The sequence below is a fragment of the Macaca mulatta genome, chromosome 1, assembly GCF_049350105.2.
Source record: "Macaca mulatta isolate MMU2019108-1 chromosome 1, T2T-MMU8v2.0, whole genome shotgun sequence".
NCBI lineage: Eukaryota > Metazoa > Chordata > Mammalia > Primates > Cercopithecidae > Macaca > Macaca mulatta.
The window spans coordinates 42,283,041-42,301,270 of NC_133406.1; the positions used below are offsets into that span (position 1 = coordinate 42,283,041).

The window sequence follows — 18,230 nt, forward strand, 5'->3', positions numbered from 1 at the left end:
GAAAATACTGCTCCCTTTATGAAGTGAGTTATGGAGAGGTCCACTGAAGTGGAATTAAGGATTAAAAGCATGCTGGGGAACTTGCAGCTCCTCACAAAATGGAATGTGTCTATTTTTTAAAAATATCAATTAAGCAGACAGGAGAGGGAAAAAGGGTTCCCACTTTGCTCCTATCAGATTGGCAAAAGTTTAATCAAATGACAACACCTATTGCTGATGGCAATATGGGGGAGAAAGCCCCTATCATACACAATTAGTGGAAATGTACAATTTAAATCCTTTTTCTGAAATGCAATGGAAATATTTTTTAACATGAGAAATGTACTTTCAACCTGGCAATCCTGTCCTAGGAATGTATACTACAGAAATAAACACATCAGGGTATATGTGCGTGTATGTGTGGTATGTGTGTGTGTATATATATGTATGTATATAAATATATATGTATATAAATATATATATATTACAGCTTTATTCATAATGCCAGCAATATTGAGGTGAATGAATAAATCGTGGTGTATCCATACATGAAATATCATGCAGCCATTACAAAGAAAGATTTAGAGCGAAAACAGTTACCTTGGAAACAGTTTCATGAGGTATTTTTGGATGAGAAACTGATAAGCAGAGTAATGTATAAAATATGATCCCATTTTTCTTAAAGCAGGCAATCTAAAGTCTAACGTCTAAGTATGTGTTTTATGTGTTAGATGAGAATGGGGAAAATACAGAATGGCATATGCTAAGTTGTTAATACGAGTTGCTTGAGGGGAGGTGATGGCATTGGGGAAGGGGGAGAATAAAGACAAGTAAAACAAAACAGACTGCAATAAGAAACCCTAAAACATCTGTAAAGTGAGTCTGTTAATGTACAATTATATATGTGTATATATGCATAAAGAATAAAGGAAAATAAATAGAGGCATCTGGTTTTATCTACTGACTTATAAGGATGTTCATCATGATATGTCAAGTATAAAACCAAACCGCCAATTTATATCTTTGTCAGTGATTCTTAAACTGTAGGATACACCAGAACCTCTGGCGGTCTTGTTAAAACAAACTCCTGGCACTACCCCTAGAGTTTCTGATTTAGCAGATCATCAGTGGGGCCTGAGAATTTGCATTTTAAACAACCAGGTGATGATGACACTGCTGGTCTGGGGACCATACTTTGAGAAATATTGATCTGTTAAAGCAAACTAAATATAGCCTGAGAAGGATTCCATACTTCTATATTTGAGTCCTTGTGGATAAACTGTAAGAGTCAGACAAAATTGAAAACCTAACTTAGGACTATGCACCTGTAACAATAACTGAGTGTTGGCCAGTCCCAGCAGCCATACTTCAACCACTCATAGACTGCTGAATGTTCAAACTGCGTTCAGACAAGGCAAATGCCGAGTTGTAACCAATCTCACTATTTCTGCTCCTCACTTCTGATTCCTGTACATTACCTTACCTTCTTTGCTTGTAAATTTATTCTGACCGTGAGGCACCCCTGGAGACTTTGTGAATCTGCTGTGATTCTAGGGGCTGCCCGATTTGCGAATCACTCATTGCTCAGCTAAACTCCTTTAAATTTAATTTGGCTGAAGTTTTTCTTTTGTCAGATGGTGTCAGAAGCAGGATCTGAAGTGGACCTTCTAGTGACCCCCAGGAGAGCTGAGTGAACATACAAGGTACCTGCAGGTCCCACCTGTGTCCATTGATCTCTCAGAGCGGCTGGGGATCGCGGGTGAGCTCCCTCTAGAGTTTTGGAGCTCCATGGATTTGTGTTTTGAGCTCTCTGAGTTTCTTTGAGCAAGTTTCTAATCCAAACCGGGTTTGTAGATATGACAGAAACTGGACTGGGTCCAGGAACAGATTTGATCCGGGAATTAACTGGCTTGGATCCAGTTAGAGGCCTCTTATATCTGACTGGGTCAGAAAGGAACTGGTAGTAAGCCGTAATATTGCAGGGGTTATAACATTTGGCTTTTGAAAATTCATAGGGATTTCTGTGTTCTACCCCTTTTTTCATTTTTCTTGTGTGCTTAGGTAGGAAAAATCATTGGCTAAGTTAACCAAGAGAACCTGGGAGTAAAGCCAATATTTTAGGTAAAAATGGGCTCCTTAATTTCTGGAAAACTGAGTTCCTTCTGGCTTACACATTAGGCCTGGGAGGCAGCGAAGTCTTACAGAAACAGCAAAATCTTACTAAAGATAACTTACAGTGGAATGTTCCAAATGAACAACAATGCATTGAAGTTCTTTCTTTCTTTTTCTTTTTTTTTTTTTTTGAGATGGAGTCTCTCTCTGTTGCCCAGGCTGGAGTGCAGTGGCGAGATCTCAGCTCACTGCAAGCTCTGCCTCCTGGGTTTACACCATTCTCCTGCCTCAGCCTCCCGAGTAGCTGGGACTACAGGCGCCCGCCACCACACCTGGCTAATTTTTTGTATTTTTAGTAGAGATGGGGTTTCGACGTGTTAGCCAGGATGGTCTCGATCTCCTGACCTCGTGATCCACCCGCCTTGGCCTTCCAGAGTGCCAGGATAACAGGCGTGAGCTACCGTGCCCAGCTGCACTGAAGTACATTTTTAAAATGAGGGCTCTTAGTAAAGTATCTTTTGGCTAGGAACGGTTTTGGCTCTATGGGATGTCAACTGCTATTCTCTTTGGAATAATCTGCCTTACACTCTTTGCTGATAGCTGTGGGTGACAGGATTAGGCATGTACAGGATGGTGGGACATGGGGAACTTTTTCCTTCCTCCCCAAAAAGAGGGAAACCTGAGAGCTGATGAGACTGCTGGAAAAGATCCTTTCGCTACTAGCTAGTGGCCATCAGAACTTTTCAGTGTCGCTGAAATGAATGGGTCTTGCTCTGGCCTCCCTGAGCTCTTCACTTTCTGCACAATGCCACAGGCAATACTTTCCTTCATCTTATTTTCCTTTCGTATCTCTTTCGTTACTCAGGGCAACCATCTTGCCCAGAGACAGCGCCTTGAAACTCCTAGTCGGAGGTTTGATTAAAGATGAGGAGGGCCATCTGAGGGCAAATTTAAGCCTTGCCAGTTTGATATTGGGTGCTAAGCAGAGTGGCTAATGTCTATGTTTTATTATTTTGCTCTGGCCAGAGTGAAAAAAAAATTTTTTCCTTTATGATGCGGCTTGGCCCCCAGCGTGATGGTGCAGCAAGCTGGGTCACTAGAGCCACTCAGGGCAAGGGAGCCCAGAGCCTGGCATGCTGGCCAAAAGGTAAGAATTTCTTACCAATCAGATTTCTGGCTTCTCTCTCTGTAAAAACAGTTGAATGAATGGTAAAAATCACTGCTTATCTCCATCTTGTTTTATGTTCTTGGGAGCTTGACTTTGTAATCACATAGCAGTACTTTCTCTTGGTCTCTGCCTTCCAGGGAACAGGAATTTTAGGGTTTATGTCATAGTTAGCTCTAAAAATTATCCTGAGTAGTTAAAAGCCTTTGCAAACTCACTGTTAACTACTCTAGATTCCTTCTGGGAAGGGCAGTAGAGATTGCCCCATGCTGTAGTTCAGTAGCTAAGGTTTTGCCCTTTCACACTGGTGGTCCGGGTGCAAGTCCCTGCTTAGGAAGCAAACTCTTTCTGGTTGAATATCTGCATAACCTTGTCTAGTCTCTTATCCTCCATGGACTATCTTAAATTTTCCTTTCTCTGAGCATCTGTGAGATTACCTACTATGGTAAATTTCAAAAGCCAGAAATATCAGCCATTTGGCCTGGCTAAAATTGGTTAAAAAGAAATTTTAAAAAGACTTTATTAAAGAGTGCTATGGTTAAAAGTCAGCTTAATTAAAAGTGGGTATTCAAGCTCTAACAGCCTGGAGGCACCAGAGACCCCTTTCCTGGCCCTGTTCTTCCAAGGACTCCACCATAAAGTCAATAACCAATTAAGAAACTAAAAAACTAGCAAACAAGAAATCTTACAACTACTGTATAATGTTCTTCTGTCTGTCTGTGTAATTATATATGTGTTGTGTATAATGTTTATATAAAAGAACTCTAATTAATTGGCTTAAACAAAAATCAGCACTTACATCAAATATTTTGAAAGCAAAATAAAAACTGTAATACCTTTTAGTTCATGTAATTTCAGGAATTTTTGGGAGACAAAAACAGCTTTAAAGATTATTGATAAAGACGTTTTGTCTAAATTATGCAGGTCAGATAACAGGTTTGCTAAATGCTTTAAGGTCATAAACAACTTTGACTTTTTTGAAAATTGTTCAATTTATTTTAGAGACATTAAATTCTAAATAAGGCCTGGGGATACATGGAATTAACCATGCCCCCTAGCCATGCAAAGAAGGTTATAAAGAAAAGAGATTTTATATAAGAGAGGATGTTGTATGGTAAATTCTTGTCCTAAAGTAAAATGACTGGTTGTTTAAAAAGAGAGATGTTTAGGCAAGTCAGAAAGTCTAAACATGTCATACATGGTCTGTGTCAGTTGTGAAATAATTTATTAAAAAGATTTTGTGCCAGAAATGTTGTACAATTTAAAGGTGCTTCATAAACTGCCACTATGACTTTTAACTGTACAGTTTGCCTGCTTTACAGCTAGGTAAGGCCTGAGATACATGGAGTTAGATGCTGGAATAAGTCAGACCTTATCTGTCTGGGTCCTAGGCTCCACACCTAGTACATAATTAAATCCCTTACTTACCAAGATTTTTACCGAAAGTAAAAGTTGCTGAGAGTTAACACTGTAATATGTAATTGAGCCTACTGAAAAAAATACGTTTACATGCAAGGTATGTAAGGAGAATGAAATACATTTTTTGTAAGAGATTATAAGAAGGTATGGAAATGTAAATTTTTGCCTAGGTTAGAGGGTTAAAGGATTGTTTTAAATTAAATAAAGCTAAAGGTTTGAACACATTGTGCAAGGTTTATAAAAAATTAACTGTAAGAGATTCTATGTGTGAATATATTGGCTAAATAAAATGGCATTATTATTTTTTCCCTAAATTGGACACTGGAATAAAAGCACAACAGAGTTTTCTTGGAACATTGTTCTGTTCTGAGAAAAAAAATTCTAATTGGTTATAAAAGGTTTATAAAAGTCTTACCTTATGGTCAAAGTAATTAAAATTGAATATATTTATAAAATGTTATTAAAAACTAGCTTTAACATTAAAAATACACTAATGGAAACATAAAATTTGGCTTTCTCTTTTAAAAAGGATTTTTATATAATATTAAAAGATAATGAAAGGTTTTTGTTTACCTTTTAAGTAAACTACAAAAGAAAAAGATGAGGGGGAAGGGAAGGAAAGGAGACAGACAGTTGGCCTCATGCTATCTTCATTGGGTCTTATTTGGAAAGCTGGTCTCCTCTCAGAGTAATGTTTCATCCTTTAAAAAATTTTTGTATCATCATTTTGGCTAAATGAATGACTGAAGGTAACCTAAGATTCTATTTTGTAATATCCAATGCTTAAAACCTGTGGTATTTGACAAACCTTTCAAAACCAAGCTCTAGGTTATCATGCTAAATCAGCCAATACTAAAATTGTTTAAATACACAATTTGAATGAACCCCACGGTCTAAGTCAAATTACCTATGATAACCCATTAGTTATCAGTGCTGTGCACCTAAATTGGAGAAACAACTGGTATTCAAGAGGACATAAGCCCACTGTTAAGCATGGACTCATGAAGAACTAGGATGGCCACCTTGTCCTTCCTGAGTCCTTAAGCTTTTGTTATTAAAGGTTCTGCATTCCATGACTTGTCATGGAAAAGATAAAACAATCCAAATTGAATCTACTGATGTGGTAACTTATAAATTATGGAAATAGTTTAGAACCAATATTTGCTTCCATATTCCTGGGAAAAAAATTAAAGCTTCAGGTACATTTGGCTATCTGATGAGCCATTTAAACATTTATAAAGGGATTTCATTCAACTGTCATTTTCAGTGCATCTTTTCTAATTGTATAAAAGCTTTCCAATGCAAGAGGGCCGATGTTATAACAGTAGATTATTATGCTACAATGTATTTTCACCAGGTAAAGAAAGCTTTTTATGGTTCACTGAGGATAATCCCTTCATAATCTAGAACCTGAAGATTAGATCTTCTGAAAACATCAGAGAAAGACTGTCATTGCCCTCCATACTACAGCAAAACTTTGGAGACTTGAACCTTGGGTTCATAATCTCACAACTGAGAAGGGTCGCTTCACAGTCCTGGAACTGTACATCCACTGGACCCCTTAAGTTAAACTAACCAGGACAGTTTCTCCCCAGAAGAAGATGACATCCTTGATATGAATAGCTTTTCCCAAGATCATGGATCAAGACTTCTGCTATCACAAGACTCTGACCTTTGAATATTTTTTCCTTGTGTATGCCTCTATGAACAATATAAATGAAAAGGGAGTCTATTATGTGCACTTATAGGGTATAATTTTATCTGTGAAGGATTTTGCAGCCAACCTTATATAGTAATAACCTTATACTTTAATAGAAAACAGATTAAGGCCCAATGTGAGTGAGAAACTTTAGTGGTACATACATTGCCTCATAATCAGTCAAAACTCCTCTTAACCTGCATCATGGATTAATGAGAACACTGCCAGGAGGCCTTCACTCTTCTAGAAGGACATCATTTGTTAGGTCTTTTCTCCATGGTTTAGACTAAAAGACAAGAATTAGAAATGTCTCTCTCATAATAGGCCCTACAGCAAATTCTACTTTATAGGCTGTTACACAACAGACTTTAAATTCTCTTGTGAAAGTTTTGCTAAATAATAAAATTCGCTAAACAGAAATGTACCTATGCAGCTGCTGACACTTGTGGCCTATGCAGAAATACATCATATGTAGATTATAAAAATTCAGCTGTAGGGGATTAATGAAAAGACCACCTAGTCAAGTGAGTAGACTCTTCATCTAGCTCATTCTTTAATCTATTTAATTGTAGGTGATTTGGTTTATGGGGACCCTGGGTAAGGAGCATACTCCACACTCTTGATATTATCCTCCCAGTAGTCATAATAATAGTCTTCCTGGTGTGCCGTATTCTCTCAAAGGTTTTAAATGTTTGCATGCAGCCATCTCTAGGACGTCAAATGGTCCCTCTTCAACTGAAATGACAAAAGCTGAAAGAAACATGCGACCATGAGGACTCCATAACCTATATGAATGACATGCCGAGACCAGAAACCCAAAATGATGGTAACTGAGAGTGGTGCTAAGGCCCTAAGTTTTGGTCACACTCTCCCCTAAGTGAGAACCTGGCTCAAAAGGGGGAATTATTTTTAAACAAAATTTTAAATGGGAGGCCATTATTTGGGACTAAGCTCATGCACTAGGCCCCAACAAACCAAACCAAACTAAAATAGAGCCACTTCTGCTAAATGTGACATAATCAAGCTAGGACTTTAAGAAAACACATAGATCCTAGAACAGACCAGGCTTTGTTTTTCTCCTGTAAATAGGATGTTCCAGCATAAGGAGGTGCCCTCTACTCAGTCCTTATTCCCTCCTTGCAAAACCCACTGTTCAGCTGTTTCCCAGTGGGTTTCAAAACCATGTAAGTACATTTATGATAGTGCTAATAACATCAATGACTAAGGCTTTGGTCAATCTCTCAAAATTGAGAAAGTGACCAAAAGGGTGGAATAATTATTATTGTTTTTAATTTTTTTTATTATACTTTAAGTTCTAGGGTACCTGTGCCAACGTGCAGGTTTGTTACATAGGTATACATGTGCCATGTTGGTTTGCTGCACCCATTAACTCGTCATTTACATTAGGTATTTCTCCTAATGCTATCCCTCCCCCAGACCCCTATCCCACAATAGGCCCCAGTGTGTGATGTTCTCTACCCTGTGTCCAAGTGTTCTCATTGTTCCATTCCCACCTATGAGTGAAAACATGCTGTGTTTGATTTTCTGTCCTTGTGATAGTTTGCTCAGAGTGATGGTTTCCAGCTTCATCCATGTCCCTACAAAGAACATGAACTCATCCTTTCTTATGGCTGCATAGTATTCCATAGTATATATGTGCCACATTTTCTTAATCCAGTCTATCATTGATGGACATTTGGGTTGGTTCCAAGTCTTTGCTATTGTGAATAGTGCCACAATTAACATATGTGTGCATGTGTCTTTATAGTAGCATGATTTATAATCCTTTGGGTGTATACCCAGTAATGGTATCACTGGGTCAAATGGTATTTCTAGTTGTAGATCCTTGAGGAATCACCACACTGTCTTCCACAATGGTTGAACTAATGTACACTCCCACCAAGAGTGTAAAAGCATTCCTATTTCTCCACATCCCCTCCAGTAGCTGTTGTTTCCTAACTTTTTAATGATTACCATTCTAACTGGCATGGGATGGTATCTCACTGTGGTTTTGATTTGCATTTCTCTGATGAACAGTGATGATGAGAATTATTTCATGTGTCTGTTGGCTACATAAATGTTTTCTTTTGAGAAGTGTCTGTTCATATCCTTTGCAAAAGGGGGGAATTATTAATGCAAACTAACTATGGCCTAAGAAGGACTCCTTACTTATATATTTGAATCCCTGTGGATGAACTGTAACCTAGCTTATTAGTCAGACAAAATTGAAAACCTAACTCAGTAGTAACAATAGCTGAGTGTTGGCCAATCCCAGGGGCCATACTTCAACCACTCATAGACTGCTGAATGTTCAAACTGCATTCAAATAAGGCCATGCTGTAACCAATCTCACTGTTTCTGTACCTCCCTTCCAATTCCTGTATGTCACTTGACCTTTTTTGTCTATAAATCTGTTCTGACCATGAGGCACCCCTCGAGTGTCTCTGTGAATCTGTTGGGATTCTAGAGGCTAATGATTTGCAAATGGTTTGTTGCTCAATTAAACTCCTTTAGATTTAATTTGGCTGAAGTTTTTTTTTTAAATCAAGTTTCATATCATGAGTGTATATTTTTTAAAACAAACCAACAATGTTCTACAAATGAGGATATATACTTGTATGAATAAAGAAAAACTATAGCAAAAATATATACCAAGCTGTTTCTATTAGTTAATTCAGGGAGTTGGGAATGGGGGTGGCCTAGGAGACTGGGGTGGACTAGGATTAGTGGGTATCAGTGATGGTGATTAAGTTTGCCTTTATATATATTTGAGTATGTTGTTTCACTTGTACAAACAGGTTATTATTTTTCTAACTTGAAAACCATCAATAAAACTATCAGATGGATGGATGAATAGATGGACGAATGGGGGGTCTGAATGAACGGAAGAAAGGCTGGATGAATGGAGGGAAGGGCAGAAGAATGGAAGGAAGGAAAGAAGGGAGGAAGGGAGGGAGAAATGGCAGATAAAGCCCCATGGAAAACGCAGCCAGGCAGACCATTCACACCCAGCTCCTCAGCTCTGTATCCTACCTCCTTCAGCTGGACACTGTCTTTGGTGTTCTGGAAGTTCTGGCTGAGTTCATCCACCTCTTTCTCAAAGAGTGCACGTACTTCACTGAATCCCGAGCTCACTGGTCCCATGAGCTCCTCCAGGATGGACGCCAGGAATGGCTGCACACTCTCCACACAGCTTTTCTCCGCCGGCTGGGCCACCATCGCTGAGGTAGGAAATAGCCAAAAAAACTGTGACATATGGCAAAACTGGGTTTGTGGGCACTGGAGCCAGACCAGAGCTGAATGGTGCCCCACGGAGCCATTTAACAGGCAAGGCAAGCTCAAGTGGCCATGATAGACTAACACAATGAGCCTGGTGCTCGTGGTCACAAGAAAGGAAAATCACTGGACCATTTGAGAACTGGAACAAACCTATCCACTCCCCAAGCTTCCCTCTGCCCTGGGACAAAATGCATTTTCTGCTTGATCCCTCTGAACATGCAACTCTTCATATAAAGAAGAAAAGGCTGGTGATCCACCTATCTACTGTCAATCACCATCATTAAATATGCACAGTTTGTCTTCTAAAAACATAATTTATTGCTTTAATTCATTTCTCTAGGAGTTAATCACTCAATATAATTCCATCCCCCTCTCCCCACCAAAATACTTTTTAAGAACTCCAGTACATTCTTTTCTTGGGCCAATGGAACCAAATTCCATTCAGTTTGCCACCCTACCTCCTGTCCCTATCCCTGATTAAAACAAGACAAAACAAAATCACAATAGGTTTTTCTGACCAAGATGACTTGTTTAGTGACAAAAATGTAGAGTACATTCTGATCATGAAGAGGAATGAAAAAATGTCACTATAATTCCACTCTCCAGAGGAAAGTACTGCTTTTTGATTTAGAAGAGGGAGAGCACAGTGAAGCTCCTGGTCCAGTCTGGGTAGGACATGGAAACCTGCATTGTTTTCAGAGCAGAGGTAATTCTCAGGATCAGCTAGGAAGCCGCAATGGAGTGAAGGAGGCCAGAGCTGGAAGAAGCCTGAGCTCGCTCCGTGGACCGGAAGGCTAGCTCTGTGGATCGAGGCAGGTCACAGAGCCTTGTCATAGAATCACAGAACTGAAAACAGAAGCACAAGTGGAGCTGGTATCCAATCTCTCCACTTTACAGATGAAAAAAATGAGGCCTGGAGATGTTCGATGACTGGACAAACATCACGCCCTAATTTGCAGGAGCAGGGCTAACATTCAAGTGTCTTTCTTAAGTTCTTCTTGGGAATTTGCTTGCAGTGAGATGAATGGCTTCATTCTTATTTCAACTGGCAGAAACATTTCACAGAGTGGTGCAGGACCAGATCACGGCCTCTTATTCTGAGAATCCAAAATGACTAATACTATTAATATTACAAATCACTCATAAATATTTGGGATGTAAAATATTACACAGGTCATAGAATTATTAAGAAAAAATGCTTTCAATTGTACGATCCAAATATAACACAATCTATGAGTCTTCTAAAAATGACTTGCTTGACACTGAAGTATAAAACTGTTTGTCAGGAGAATAAATTAATTATTAGTTAATTAACTTTAAAGAGAGGAAGTATTTGAAAAGCATCTAATTGAAATTTCAGAACAATGCTGAACATGGGTAATATGCAATAAAGATCTGGCAGCAGATGGCAGATTTCACCTGCTGGGTGGGGCCAAGATAGGCACAGGAGGGCTGTGGGAGGGAACATTCCTCTCTGCCCACTCTCCCTCTATGCCTACTTACCACAGTGTGCTCCCACCCCCTCTCTGCACTTTTATTCAATGTCCTTTACCTTGGCTTCCTTCCTTTACCTCTGTTCGTAAACATCCTACTCCTCTCTTCAAGGCCCAGTTCAAATTTCACCGGAACGTCCTGGAACTCCCACACAGCTTCCTGAGCTGGGGTCTGCAGGTGTTTCCTCACGGGCTGGAGAAGTTCCATGTCCCATTTGTGTATGCGCTGCTATTTTTCAAGCATGCAGAGATGCTGCTGTGATGCATATGTGTTTGATACATTAATTCATAAGCCTTACTGAAGTGAAGGAATGAGCTGAACAGAGAGATGATGCCTGAAAGGTGAGGGCCAGAGGGCCTGGATTTGGAGCCCGCCTCTACTACAACTAGCTCTGGAATCTCAGCAAATTACCGAATTTCTACCTCACTAGTATCATCTGTAAAATGGAGATCATAAAAGTAATTATGGTGAGGATTAAATGAGTTTACTATATTATGAGTGCTTACAGCTCTGGAAGTGGCCCCTTGGAAGGACTCAGAAACTGTTAACTCTCATTGTACCTGTTGGCATTACCGTTTTTTCCAGTCCCCCGACACTAGACCTGTGCTCTCATTATGAGGTGCCCACGTAGCTTCTTGAGGTTGAAATGGGATCTATGCTCGTATTGGGAACCACTGTGCTCTTTGTTCTGCCTCTGGTGGGAACATGTTTTTCCTTCTGTCTCAGCATCTATGACATGCTTTGTATCCTCCTCTCCTTGTAAAATCACGTTGTCTTCTTTGAATCATTCCAGCCATTGTAGTCAGCAGAAGTAGAATAAATGCTTATTGAATGCATAAATAATTGTGCAGCAGAACTAAAGCTCTGGGGCTTTACTCCCAAGAGTCATATGGGAGGAAATAGAGAGATTACCATTTAATACTCCCCAGGTTTTTTTTTAGAAATACAAAGCCCTTTATTAATGCAGCCTAAAGCGCACTTCCTTGTTTTAAAGGTGGAGCACTGGATGCCTGGTTAAAATGTGTTTCTGATATTTCATTTTATTCATTTATTTTTTATTTTTGAGGCTTTCTGGAAAAAAACTGGAAAGCCTGCTAGACAAATTCTAAAGGAGCTGTAACACTGATATTCCATTTTAAAAAGACTTGATCATTACTTCCTTTTATGGCTTCTTTTAGGAAATATACTAATTCAGGGCAAAATCTTTTTCCATCATAAGTAGATACACTGGAGCCACAGAGATTTAGGCAAAGGACGATGATTTAGTTTCAGCCATGAGAATGGCCATGGTTAAGCCCAGCTTAGCATCAGATAGCAGAAATTTTGGCACAGAAGTTGAGCATTGGTAGTTTTAAGTAGTACAAAGTATTTCAATATATAGTCAACTCTAGATTAGTTGTGCTAATGGAGGAATAAGAGACACAGATAGTAGAAAACATCAAATACTCTGAAGTTAATGTAGAGCTGGCTTTGGAAAGGATGGCGTAAATAGACACACAGAGATACACAGACACACACCTGTGCTGGAGCTGTGCCTCCTCAAACCTCCTCTCAGCAGGACCTGTGCTAAGAACCCTGAAGTAAGCTGGGCTGCAGTGGAAAGGGGGCCTGAACCGCAGAGGATAATCCACAAAGCAGACAGCCCTGAGACTCTGAGCCTCTTGAGCACAGGAATAGCGTGTTCCTCAGTCACGCTAAAACTCCATTGTCTCGCTTGGAAAGCACATAGTGAATAGTTTCTAATGAATGAATGAGTGAGTGAGTGAATAATCTGAGAACTCTCTAGCAAGACTGTTGATAAACAATCACAGATGAGCCTGCAAGCTTCTCCTCTGAAGTGACACTAGGTCACTAGGTATGGCGTGTTTGTTGGGTTATAGAGGCCCCAGATAGAATGGAGAACCATAGAATTTCATTCTGTAGGATTCCTTAGAGGCCGTCTAAGGCCTCTTGTATGGCAATAGGCAAACTGTTTTCTGTAAAGGACCAAATAGTAAATATTTGTGCCTTTGTGGTCCGTAAGGTCTCAGTTCCAACTCTTCACTTCTGCTGTTGTAGCACAAAAGCAGCCACAGACAATATATAAGTGAATGTGCCTGGCTGTGTGCCAAGAAAACATTATTTACAAAAACAGGTGGTGGCGCAATATGGCTCAAGGGCTTCAGTTTGCCAACACCACTCCTGTGGGTCCTCCTAATTTCAGAGGAGGACACTGAGCTAAAGAGAAGTTGAGTGACCTCCCCAAGTATGCATGGACTGGCTAATATTGGAGTTGGGGCTACAAACCCACATTTACTGGGTTTGTAGGGTGAGTGGGTTTGACTCTAAGCCAAAATTTTAGGCTTTCATGTTAGAGGAAAATCCATGTATTAATTGATTTGAATATTTGCTGAGTCTGTATATGCCAGGCATGACACCAGGCCCTGGGTGTACTTGAGTAAACCAGGGTGACATGGCTCTGCTCTTTGAGAGCTTACAGCAGAGAGGAGGTGGAGCAGAAGCCAGTCTAACTCAGTGCCAGGGGTGCTACAATGGGGGTTGGGGGTGCAGGCAGTATCAGAATACACAGGCACTGCCAAAGGCAAGAAACAAACTTTCCTCTGCCTTGTGTCCATGAAGCTGCCACAGGGAGGCCGAGGCCCCCAGTAGTACCTCCAGCATGCTCCTGTTGCAGCTGTGATCACCACCACCCGATTTCTTAAGTTTAATTGTCCTCTGAAACCATGCATTCCTGCTATGTGGTGGATCCCTGTGTGTACAGTTTATTTAATTAGTAAGACCATGGATTATCTCCACTGACCTTTGATCTTTCCAATTAAATAGTTCTTTGAGTTCACAATCTGATCCATGTCGGAACGGATCGTTCCTTCCAGGCCCTTTGTCAGAGCTCTGCATTCCTCCTTCAAGGCACTTAATCCTTCCGAAACTTGATTCTGAACCAGGGTGTAGGCCTCCTCGAGGAGCTGCAACAGGGAATAACACATAAATCAGGGCTCTGTCATGTGTAAGTGCTGATGGAGTCAAGCGGAGGGAGGAGCCTTCATCACAGACCATCATAACATAAACAGAACTGCACACACATTGTCATTATTCTTTCAGAGTTGGAGTCTGTTTGGATTAGTCTTCGTGTAAGTGAGACTGAGCAGGTTGCAGGTAGGCGTTTCTACACCCAGGGAAGGAAATATCAAACAACAACAAATGCCCTAAGAGAAAAGTGAAGGGAATGTTCCCATTTTGAGTAGCTCAGTTGTGGAGCAAAACCATTGCTTACACCAAGCCACGTCCTCTTTCTGTCATTCTTCTTCCCCTTCATCTTAGGCAGCAGGTCTGTCTGAAGAGTGGGCAGGAGCTCCTCCATCACCAGGTTACTCAGGATCTGCACGGCAGAAGACAGCCCAGAGTTGGTCAGTCGGTGATGGCTACATCTGAGCAGCAGGCCAACTAAAGATGTCCTGATTGGCTGTCCCTGCCTGGACCAGATAACTCTGTAGCAGGTTAATAGTTTAATAATACTATAATAGGTTAATAGCTTAACCTACTACAGAGGCCACAGAAATCTCAACTAAGACAATCTTAGAGGCTGAACATTCTTAAACATCTGCAAGGAATAGTAACGTCTGCTGATATTCTCACCTTGTTTTCCCAACGTAAATAACAAATTCCCCAAATTCAAACTTCACATCTTCAAACTAGAAGAACTTAGGGCATACAGTAAAATGAAAGATTTCAATAATGGATAAGGACATCTTCAGCAAAATCGTGAAGGAAATGCTAGGCTTGGCTTTGGTGGCTTGAGTCTTAGTCTGTGTCCCCTGGGACTATCATTCCTCCTTAGCCTCTTCATGATCAAAGTATCAAAGTATCTTCATCCTCTTTGTCCCCACTGTCCCCTGAGCCCCATTGTCATCCTCTTTAATGTTTAGTAAAAGAAGGGAAGAGCAGTTTGAAGAAGCGAGAATGACGCCTGGACCGACCAGAGCCCAGGTATCACTGCATCCCACCATGCAGTGTCTTCGTCCAGCACTGGAGAAAGGCTGAGGGGATGCTCCAGGAGATACAGCCACATTGAAGGATAAGCCACAGAGAAGATTGGCAAGGTTGTCTGTTAGACCTGCTTCTCCACAGCCAGAACCCAAGCTCCAAAAGGCCCCTACTAAGAAGGAAGAGAAGGTATGCAAAAGGGAAAAAGGGAAAGGCTGGCACTGGCAAGGAGGGAAATAATCCTGCAGAAAATGGAGATGCCAGAACAGACCACGCACAAAAAGCTGACAATGCTGGAGATGCCAGGGGAAGTGTGCATTTTTGGTAACTGTGTACTTCTGGTGACCGTCCAATTGGAAATACTATTTTTTTAAATGGAGCTTTATAAAAATGTAGAACGTTGTCTTACTTTTCTTAAAGCTATGTTATTATCACACAGAACATTTCATTTTTGGGGGGAAAGGGGCATATGTCACTAATAGAATGTCTCCAAAGCTGGATTGATGTGGGGAAACACCTTTTCTTCCAGTTTTGAGAAACTTCCTCTTGGCTCCCAGGTGGGGGATTCCTGGTGTTGACACACATAGCTACCTTGGCACAAACACCTTATGGTGTGGGAAAACTAAAATTCATTATTTCCTCTTCGCCCTCTCTGCCTTTAGTATGGTCTCAACTTCCTTAAACCCAGAGACCTATTGGGACCTGATGCGTAAAATTAGTTAGCAGTCAGGGGGCCATCTGGACCTTCCAGTGACCCCTATTGAGAGGGCATCTCTCAAAAGAACAGCAGTTCCCTTTTTAGAGTATGGATCTCCAGACTGATGATTTTGCCATTTTCATTTCATCTCCTGAAAGTCTAGACTGGCTCGTGAAAAGTTGTTAAAAAACATGCTACAGGTGAAATGTCAACCCTTACTGCAAACGAGAATCTAAGCAAATGAAGATTTCGCTGGGTTTTATACCCTGATTTCTGATCAGAGAAGCTGTTTTCTTCTGATTGAAGAAGAGAGTTTGGAAGTTGTTGTATACTATTAGCAATTATCTGCTCATGGCTTGCCTAATATACTATGATTGCTTACAAAAAGCATCTTTAATAAGGCTGGATACAGTTTGAAACAGGAAAAAGAAGGGAATAACCAATATTTTGGAACAATCAAATATTTGGAACATTTATAGGAGGAGTGTGAGATAATGGGGACTGAAACAAAAAAAAAGGAAAAAATGAAAGAAGAATATGGGAAGGAGTGTCTAAATTTTTCAAGTGTTTTTAAAAAGCGTGTTCCCACATCGCTCCTAAAATTTTTCTTGGCTCAATTAAACTATTTCCGGTGAATCTGAGCAGTATTCTACACAACCACTCATGCTACTGGCCCTTCCTTCTTTACCCCTGCCCCTGAATTGCAGCAGCTTTGCTGTTCACATTCACTTTCACGGTGAGTCTTTCGAGGCCCACAGCTCAGCTTGCATTCACAGGCTGCACACTAAGATTTACAAAAGGGGAAGCATAGCTTTAGGAAGGGAGGCAGGAGGCAGAAAAGTAGGGAATCACTTGGAGCATCTGTTCTGAGTTTGAAATAATGTTTGTCCAAATAACTGACCTCCTCCTTTCACTTCTCATAAAAATTCAAATTATGCTTTGGGAATTAAGGAAGATTTGCTCTGAGGTCACTGGTCAGCCTCATGCTAGTGGAAATGCCCATGAGCTCATTTGATCTTGCCTTTAATCAGGGCTCCGTCGCGGCAGGGTGTAACGCTTTCAATGAACCAAATAGAAACACTCTCAGGGTGGAGGTGGACGAGCTGTCCAGTCCCACTGTGCTTGTGGGTTGCTGGGAGAGGTGCTCAGCTCAGGGCAGCAAGTGGGGCTCCTGTCATCTGCCAAGTGGATCTGCCTGGGGTGACGAAGGTTATGGTGGGGACAGAGTTTCCACTAGCCCTGGTAATTCACTGGTGGGGATGTTTTTGACCTTTCTTCGCCATTCTCTGGGGGCAGTCGAAAGATGAATCACCATTTTCTGTGGCATTTAAGAGGCACCTAAAATGCACAAAACTCCATGGAAATTAGCAGGTCCAACAATTATTGAAAGTAATGGCAAGAACCACAATTACTTTTGCACCAACCTAATAGATCCACCAGCCCACCCTGCTCAATGGGATAAGTTCTCGTTTGGAACACATCTCCCCAAAGTGTGGTATGCGAAAAGTGAGCCAAGAGGAAGGGAGACCAATGCCAGAATTTAAAATCACTGGGTTGACATTATGAAACTCAAGGGTCATAAGAATTGTCCTAATTCATCCTTTTGCAGAGATTGGTTAGAATTTTAGCATAAGTGTGAAACGGATTTGAAAATATGAAAATGTTATATATAAAGGCCAAAGAAAAATAATGTTCCATTTGGGTGGGCTTATAGTTTTCTTGTCTTTCCCACACAATGTTCCAAGAAATTTGGTTTTATTTTACAACTTAAGGAATTAAAGGAAATATGTCTGGGAGGAAAAAGAGGGGGTGGAAGTGGGTTACAAGTCGGGGGGGGAGGGATGATATGGTTTGGCTGTGTCCCCACCTAAATCTCATCTTGGATTGTAGCTCCTATAATTCCCATGTGTTGGGGGGGACTTGGTGGGAGATAATTGAATCCTAGGGGCAGTTTCCCCGTAATGTTCTAGTGGTAGTGAATAAGTCTCACAAGATCTGGTGATTTTACAAGGGGTTTCCCCTTTCATTTGGCTCTCATTCTCTCTTGTCTGCTGCCATGTAAGATGTGCTTTTCACCTTCTGCCATGACTGTGAGGCCTCACCAGCAATGTGGAACTCAGAGTCCATTAAACCTCTTTTTCTTTATAAATTACCCTGTCTTGGGTATGTCTTTATCACCAGCATGAAAACGGACTAATACAGTGGGGGAGTGGGGCTCAGGAAATGGCCACAGGGCAGCAGAGCCTGTGGGTGCTGAAGTTCAAGTGCATCTCATCCCAACAACCATCCTCATCCTCCAACCTTCAGCCCCACCCTGCCCTGATTGAGTGCTGCCTGTCACCTCCCCAGAGCCCACTCTGGCATTCCCTACCATGGTCTGCCTTCCACGAGCAGAGTCCTAAGCC

At 40.9% G+C, this 18,230-nt stretch overlaps 1 protein-coding gene and 1 non-coding gene across 2 annotated transcripts in view; both read right to left on the bottom strand.

Annotated features, from left to right (window-relative positions):
• The window catches only part of NIBAN1 (niban apoptosis regulator 1), a 173,098-nt gene that overhangs the window by 16,262 nt on the left and 138,606 nt on the right, over nucleotides 1-18,230 (bottom strand). The window contains exons 7-9 of the mRNA XM_015121955.3: nucleotides 14,419-14,523; nucleotides 13,948-14,110; nucleotides 9,408-9,595 (exon numbers count right to left, since the gene is read on the bottom strand). Of these exons, the coding sequence (XP_014977441.3) occupies nucleotides 9,408-9,595; nucleotides 13,948-14,110; nucleotides 14,419-14,523 (456 nt within the window). The remainder of the gene's footprint in view (nucleotides 1-9,407; nucleotides 9,596-13,947; nucleotides 14,111-14,418; nucleotides 14,524-18,230) is intronic.
• On the bottom strand, nucleotides 12,210-12,272 carry LOC114675003 (U7 small nuclear RNA). Its single transcript, XR_003726091.1, has one exon. It is a non-coding gene; the product is annotated as a U7 small nuclear RNA (small nuclear RNA).